This window comes from Pavona decussata, unplaced genomic scaffold, assembly GCF_977016875.1.
Source record: "Pavona decussata unplaced genomic scaffold, jaPavDecu1.1 SCAFFOLD_94, whole genome shotgun sequence".
In the NCBI taxonomy this organism is placed as follows: Eukaryota; Metazoa; Cnidaria; class Anthozoa; order Scleractinia; family Agariciidae; genus Pavona; species Pavona decussata.
In genome coordinates this window covers 1,171,332-1,180,000 of record NW_028145511.1, presented here as the reverse complement: position 1 = coordinate 1,180,000, position 8,669 = coordinate 1,171,332, and the positions used below count along the sequence as shown (strand labels likewise).

The 8,669-nt window shown below is 37.7% G+C and overlaps 1 protein-coding gene across 1 annotated transcript in view; it reads right to left on the bottom strand.

Annotated features, from left to right (window-relative positions):
* LOC146473280 (sodium channel protein 1 brain-like) overlaps positions 1-6,677 on the bottom strand; it is a 46,225-nt gene extending 39,548 nt beyond the window's left edge. The window contains exon 1 of the mRNA XM_085118502.1: positions 6,449-6,677. Coding sequence (XP_084974628.1) covers positions 6,449-6,526 — 78 coding nt within the window. The 5' untranslated portion in view covers positions 6,527-6,677. The remainder of the gene's footprint in view (positions 1-6,448) is intronic.
* Between the last annotated feature and the right edge of the window lie 1,992 nt (positions 6,678-8,669).

The following is an 8,669-nucleotide window of genomic DNA, read 5'->3' as shown; positions in this document are numbered from 1 at the left end:
CAATTTTAACTAACGGTGCAATCAAAAGAAATAAAAATAATAATAATAATAATAATAATGAAACTTAATGTGCAACGGGCCTCACAGGCATCACAGGCATAAGCTTATAACTGTATGATGACCAAACTCACTTTAAAGTGATGTTTTGGTCAGATTAACTAATTGAATTACTTGTAAAGATTGTAGGTTTGGGCAGGTGATCTTCCAGGTTGCCTGTAGATCTTCCAGATTGCGTCTTTCTTACTTTAGTGCCTAGAGGCATATTAGTATCTAGCGACATTTATAGTTGGAGATTTGACTAATGTAACGTTTTTGATAAAATCAAGTGAAAGTCAATTATTGAATGATATCTGTGAAATTTTCGGCGTCAACCCAGAAAAACCTGTCCGTTGTATCCAATGTGTATTGCGCCTGGTTTCAGCGCGACGTGGAAAACATCGCATATAGCTAGCTGCGCTTATGATCGGTCATAGGTTCTTAAAACTGGTTTTAAAATCCTATGGCACTTTACCATCAGCTTGCCGTCATATGATGCAGCATACAACAAAGTTGTATCCGACATCTAAATTTGCCTATAAATGTGAACAAAGACATATATTTTTAAGGTAATGCGACTGGTTTTGGAAGATAATTCCGCTAGTTACGAACTCGACGGTCGAGTAAAAGCCATTTGGGTTTAATTTTTCTGATGATTTTGTTCCAAAACAACTGATAGCTCCATTTATCATTGCTCTACAACTAACTTACTTCTGGAAACACAAAATTGAAAGCGTTAATTTTCCATGTTAATACAGTAACAAAATCCAGTAGAGTAGTTGCGTAACAACAACAGCTGATAGTTGAAGCACTTGATTTCAATTCTCCTACCTTTCACACGTTAATTTAAAATTTTGATCTACGCCAGGAAACAAAAAACCATCGAAACAGCTGAAACGAGCGATTTAAAATAAGTAAAAAAGCTAAGTTTCAGGGTCTTGTTTATTAAAACTGCGAAGATACAGTTCCGTAAATTCAAGAATTTTTGCAGACGTTTGTTTGAAGTGGAGCAGAACTTGCCTGATTCCATACTAAAGTCTATAAAATTCTCAGACTATGTCTTCGCTATTTTAAAAGACAGTACGCTCAAACTCATCTTTTTTTGTTGCTAATTTTAAGTAGCTCTTCTCAGCAATATCAATGGTTTTGCGTTTACCTGGCATACAATGAAATTTCAAGTCAACGCCATCAGGTCCGGTTATACAAAACGCAACGGGTTTTTTTGCTATTATTGATTTTGTAGAAAAACTAACAACTGCTCGCACGTATCACAGTTTAGCCAAGATTTAACGCGTAAACTAAAACTAAATGCAGGCTATATATAGTCAATATACGGGAAGACAAACATATCTTTTATCTAGGTCTGAATGTTTAAATAATTTCAGGGTCGACGAGAAAACGTTTTGGGCGAAAACTGTTGTTGCCGCAGCCAAATTTGTTGTCCCATCGAGTTCAATTTCTCTTGACTTAATTGTTGCAGCTTTAAAACTAAGATTTTAAAATCGTTCAGAAAAAAAGTTTGGTCTTGATAATGAAAGCAATTCGTGACACATCCGATTCACAATTGCAACCGGTATATTTCTTAGGTAAGCCTGGCTTTCGTTTGTTACAAAACTGAAAAATCGTAAACCGGCACTTTAGTTTCATTTTACTATCAATACAGTTTTAATTTACTCATAATCAATTTCTAATGTTAAAAATAAACTACAAACCGCCGGTTTACCGACTGGTGGCGCCGTGACTTAATTTCTGAGATTTTCCGGCGTTAATATGCATTTGCTCATGAAAATGATTCGCAGACTCAATCACATCTCAGGAACTGAAGCTTCCAGTGGTTGAAATCAACTAAATGCTAAACAATATTCATATGCTTTAAAGTCGCAATCGAAATCAACCTTCCCTCGCGTGCCAATGAAATAAAAATCGCGAAAAGCGATCTTTCATCAGCATCAGGAATAATTTATGCTTAAAGAAAGTGAGATGTACTGTTAGAAGACTTTATCAGCTTACCTCAGACGAATTTATTTTCTCTACGAAGGCTTCAAATGTATTATTAAGTGCTTCCATCCGTAAATTGTTACAAAAATGCGCTCAAATTACGCGCAGGCGAAGTAAATACACGTCTCCTTTTCATCGTCAACATCAAGCTGAAGCCGTCGGTGTACTGTCTTGAGCAGATCAAGGATTATTTCATGTTGTTGACCAGGTGTGCCGCCGTTTTCATAGACTGACCCTAAAACAAAGCCTTGAGCTGCGTCTTTCGTGTGAAAAACTGAATAATTAAATGTTCTTCAAAATCAGCCAATTACAGACGTGCCCGAATATTTGCAGAATTGGGGATTGTTCAGCTTAATTAGAGCTCGACAACGAAAACATAGTGTTTTTAAGAGGGCATTGCATTAAACAAAGGTGGATTTCAAACTTGTTTTCCTGTAATTTTGACCGAGAAGAAACTAACCGTGTACATTTTATAACTCGTTAGGTTTATGCGATTGCGGTTCGATTCTGAGGTGAGCTTTTAGAGAAATTGTGCGAAAGTGATTGGCGTTGCTATAGAAACCCGGTGGACCTCATGTTTTGGACCAACGGAAAACAGTAGCATTGAAGCTTGATTTCGATTAAGAACCTCATTAAAAGCTTTGTATTTTATTTTAAGAGAAGAGCACCCCTAGCTTACCACAGAAACTTATCATAACAAACAAAACAGTAAAAGAATTGTGTTGGCTTGACAGCAATATTATTACATAAATGTGACCGTGGACAATAAATCCACTTGACGTCAACGCAGAAAAATTAACGATCTTTAAAAATGCATTCAAAATAAAAGCCGAGTAATCTGTTATAAAATTGAGGTAAAGAGGTTAATAATTTTAACGTATTTAGTCGAGTTACGTAACAAATCTTATTTCCAGCGTCTTTCAAAGTCACAGAATGCGGTATTACCAGTTTTCTGGCAGCTAACTACAATGCTCGTTTGTTAATTGAGGAAAGCTTTTAACGGCTTCAAAATGCTTATAAAATTCTGTCTGCCTATAAATTTGTAGCCAACAAGATCATTTTTGGGTAGCTAACCAAACCGGCTGTCGCCGCTTGTAAGTAAGCTTACTGAAAAATCGATTACCAATGTTGCAGCGTTAATATATTTCTTTTTAAGCATTTATTTAATTATACAGCAGTCGAACTTCCCGTAGTTTTACTGTGAACTATTCCAGAAGCACATTCAAGAGTAGCTTAGTAGCTTGTTGTTTGTTGTTCGGTAGGCTAAATACTTAACGTAGTGTTTGTGCTTGTCTTAAACCAGAACTGAATGTTCACACAGGGGATGTATCCGCTTATGTTGAGTTAAAAATGTAACATTTGTGTGTGACCGGTCAACCACGACTGACTGTCCACTCAGGAGAGTTATCCGGTATTATAATATAGACACGAGTGCTTTACTGGAAAATACACCACTCGTAAAATTCATACGAAACTACATCCGGGACCCGAGTGGCGTATTTTCCATATCCTCACTAGTGAGGATATTGATGACGTCATTTCCCGCTTTTTCACGGTTGTTTGTGCAAACAGTCAGTAAAATAGAGGCGAGTGATGGATTTGCCTATATAATAAAAAGAAAAATACACGGTTGTATGAAGATATGAATTTTATTTTCTCGTGTTAAAAATAATATTTTACAATATTTTACGCTGCGCTCGTTCGTAAAATATTTTTTTACCACTCGAAAATAAAATTCATATCTTCGCGCCGCCGTGTAAAATCCCCTATATAGAATATTAACAATTAAGTGCTTGTATGTAACCAACTTGTTAATATTCTATTACCATGCCTGAGTGTCTGGCGTTCTTAGGAAAGGTTCACTTATGAAAGATAAAAAATGTAGTGTTTGTGTGTAGCTGGGACCATGACCGAGTGTCCACATATGCGATTGAAAGGCACAGGTTTTTATCAATGTCATTCACAATCAAACGGAACAATCTAAACTTATTAGACGGGCAACCTCGTTCGGAGAGTCTCTCATTTTGGCCGCTATAGGGAACGGCAAGAGGGGAGACCTGGGAACGAGTTAAATTACGTATCATTTAGCAAATCTTAGATTTTGCAACCTCAACAAAGTTATTTATTCCATCTATATTGCATACATATATAGTCAATACTATACCCCACCACAAAAGATTATTTGATGTTTAAATTTTGTGGCTGCTAGCCTCCATAGCACAAACTTTCCCGAGTCTTTACGAATGACCTTGTTGAAGCGAGCGGAAGCTGGGACGATTTTGTTTCCGTTCCAACTTTAGCGCAGTCATAACGCCATAGATAAGGCTTGTTGTGCAGGTGCATTATGCCACTAAAGCGAGGAAAAAAACAAGTTACTTTTCAAAATTTTGGGAAATTTCCATAAGAATGAACAATGGGAAGGGCTCTCGGCATAACCGACCTTAATGGTGTATTTCAGATCGATTCACCAGAGCTCAGTTTGCGTGTGGCCTTGAATTCTTTCAGGAAACGTGGCTCCAATGTTTTGTCCGTTGCTTTGCGCCTCGTTTTGTAACAAAAACGAAAATGTTGCCCATAATCACAGCTCTTTATTGCAAACGAAGCGCAGAGTAGCGCATAAAACATTGGAGCTAGTACGTTTCCTGAACGAATACAAGGCCACATGCAAAAACTCCAGTCAATCTGAGCTAAAACAACATAAATTCATATACAAGTGGCAACAACTCGTCCGAAATGTGCATTCGGATGCCGAGTTGTGAACACTGTTCTTAACGAAGCTGCAATATCTTTTTTATATTCTAGATTTTCTTTCTTAGTATTGACCTAGTTATTTTTCTAAGCAGTTTAGAAACAATGCCTCTTTGATATAAATGCTTAGAGGAGAGCCCCTTTGTAAATGACGGTCGTAAATGCTTCATTTTTATTTCAATGTGAATACAAATCATTCTCATAATTTTGGAATATGCTAATTATGCCAAGTTTGCTTTCTGCAAGACAAAACAATGTACTTATCTCGAGCGATTCAAAGCCGGAAAATTTGGCAATGAAGGTAAAAGTAACGAGAAAGTGAATCGATAATGAGACGCAGTTTATCATTGTTTTACTGAACATTTTGCAAAAATAATTCCTGCGGTATTAAAACACTCAGATGACCAGTACTGCATCAAACAACTTGAGAAATAAAACAAAGAATTTGCACTCTCAATGTCAAGTTGATAACTTGTTAATTATGGATGACAACCCCCAGTTTTCAAAAGACCTGGGGTCTGAATTCCATGTGTAAAATTTGGCGAGAAGTTGACGGGACCCTTGTGAAACGCTTTCCGTTCAAATTTGACGTTCTAACGTCCGGCTGTTAGAGCTGCGGTCAGGTTAGAATGCTGAAAATGCTCGTGACGGGAGCAGAACGAAAATCTCGAGAGCTTCCTTACGTCAAGAGTTAATTACAGGTTACGGTCCACTAAATATCTTTTCCGTTTTATTTGCTTTCACTTGCGTGAATTGAAACACGCTGCACAACAATTTTGCTTCTTTAATAACATATTTTATTGCTAAACTTTGCAGGATCGTAACTTTTAGTTTTTGGGGTTTTAAGTTTGCTTTCATTGTCCATTAAAACTTCAACGAGTACAAAGCGAAAAGTAAACAAACTCACTTTGTGTTAACAAGGATAATTGACAAAAACATCACGCGTAACAATGCTTTTGTACAAGGCGAAATCACTTTGTTTCCAAATATTGAACCAGGGCCATTATCACTTTCTTTTTCATGTACAAAGATTTGCTAAGCTTTCACAGTAGGGCATTTCAAATTTGTAATGAAATTTTGTTTGTTAAATCTGTCGAAGAAGCCTTTTTCACGTCGGTTATTAAACTGACAAACCGGTAGGACGGCCATGTTAATTTAACCGCAAAGCCAACTGTAACTGTTAAATATTCCCTTAAATACTGATGTAAGATGATGTTGGCATCAGCAAACAAACTGGTTAAATCAATAAAACTCTCAAACTCTAGTTCGCCTTGCAGACGTCGCAGACTTGAGCAACTTTTTGAGAGTCAAGTACCATCAGTGCATGTATTTTATAATAGGCACGATATTGGAAACAATAGTGCAACAAAACAAGTGCATGTACAGAAAGATGATTGAAACACTTAAACGTGTTTGGCGCTAGCACGTTGACGAGATTTACAGATTTTAGCGACCTCCACCCAAGTACAACTACTGACTTGCACATTTTTCATCTATTCCGATGCAATACCTTTAGTTATCAACTCTGTTGATAAACCAAACATTCGTATAAAACAATATAAAACTTACAAAGCTACTTTGACCAATTTGAGCAACGTTTAGCTGGTATAATAAGAACTTTACGGTGTTATAAAATGAAATAAAAACACCTTGTTAAGCAACATACCTCGCTGGTGTCGCCATGGTTGCCTTCCGTTGGCTGGTTGACATATCTTGGGCGCTCGGGGCAAAGTTTGCGCATCATTTCTTTGAAGAAATTTTTGATAGTTTTGGTATCAACACTACTTGTGTCGCTGCCCCTCCGATCTGTCCGGCGGCTGGTACGGCTCGCATAACTAATGACACTAGCTTGAGATAATCTTGAGGTTTTGGCCGCTTGACGGCCTGACGTAGTCCCGTTGTGTTCCTGTCGAGTAAAGGAAAAAAAGAACCAATTGAATTTAATTAGGTTGCGCTCGATTGAGCGTATTCCGGAACAAGAACAAACGAAATAGCTAGGCTTTGAGATTTTTCAGTCGCCCGTTTGGTAAAATTCTGTAAAATTCTGCTTGCACACGATATTCCAGAGCTTTTTCATCATCTCAGGAAACTGCAAAACAATATATGAGGGATTTTTTTGTAATCATTGTGTGCAGTGAAAGTTCGTCTCGGAATACGGAGTGTTCCGATCAAACGTACACAAGCATAGGGAATTTGATGGCTTTTTGGGTATAAAGGTGATATTATACCACACTTTAAACGCATTTATTGAGGCAACATATTGCAAGTTTTGTTGGCCATGTTCACCGAAAAATCCTGCAATATGTATGATTGTTGGGTTTGCGCCATTGCGCATGAAATGTCGCGCTTAAAACTATCTCGCATTATTATAAAAATTGCTTAAAAATCACCGTTACATTAAAATCGTCGTTTTAAAATAACCTTGTATAACATCACCTTTAGGTTACTGGAAAAAACATTAACTATGGGTGTGATTTACAAACGTCGATCTAAGCTAATTTAAGTTTTGCAGACCTGACTTTCGACGCATTGTATCGAAGAAAATTCCTTGATGGTCGCTCTCATGATTGAACGATTAAATTCAATCAATTCTCATAATTACTGTTTAGTAGCAACTCATACAAAATGACTACTTCCTTCCTGTAGCAAAATTCCGCGATGTTGCGTTGCAAACGAACTTATAAACCCTCAAATTACGTCATTGCGGTTGCAGCGATCGAAAAACTGGGTCTCTTTTAAGATGGATTAGAGTATGCCATTTTAAGTCAAATCACCTCTGTCCTTTCCCGAAAGGTTTTGTTTATGTTCAATTCTTTTATTATTTATGACGTTTTCAGTATTGCTCTCTATTCTTAAACTCCTTGACGACGACGTAATCTTCTTAGCAACGAGACCCTGTATTACTGGCGGAATTATAAGCGTCAATACTTTTAAAATGTGAGTGACAATACATGCAGCAAAAATGAAGATGGAAGTCGCAATGGGATTAGAGAGGAGGTACTCGTTCCACGCTGCTAGGATTTCCCGCGCGCTCGATTTTGCGGCTCCGTACGAACAAGGCGAAGCAACGCATGCGTAGACCGGCCATACGGCTCTGACGGTATTGCGAGTCGCGCAAACCATGTGCGGCTATGGTTGGCGGAATTTGACGTGTTCTTCCTTTATTCCATCTCCTCCTTAATTTGTTTTTATCTCCGTAACAATCATATGGAGATCATAGGCCGTATGAGATGAACCTCAGTTTCATTACGGAAGGACTCTTGTTTCACCTGCGCCATCTGCAAGAAGGCCTGCCTTTCTTAACTCGTGCTATAAAGCCAACATTAGGCGCTACCGATCTGGAACAGACCAAACACTGCACGAATTTCATAGTCTTTCGAGACAGACGGCTGAACGTAGCATGTCCTTTCCTCTACCATCTGCTAGTTGTGGCGTTTTCACTTCTGGTTTAAACCTCCGGCTATTGTTTGCTTGTTTCGAACTTTCAGATGGCTGGAGTTTATTTTGGCAATTTTTTTTTGGTAGGGGGGGGGAGGTGTGCGAAGTAAATTTTTGCGATTTAGGAATGTATATGGTCTTAGAAAGGAATTATATTTTTTGCGAACCCAACAACCATTAGAATATGCTAATGAGAATACCAGAAAGAAAACTAAAATCTGAACCAAGGAACATTTTGAGAATTTTTACAATTTTTACAATTTTGAAATTATAACAATAATTAGGAACGAAACAAACGAGTGACGCATGCTTGGTTTAACGATCAGTATCTGTAGTGACATGTAAAAGCGACGCAAGGTTAGGTTGTGAACTCATGGAAATTGGACGCGTTCTTTTAAGTACTATTGTAGTTCTTATGTCCTTTTGACTTCCTGACTTCAATTCTCTAC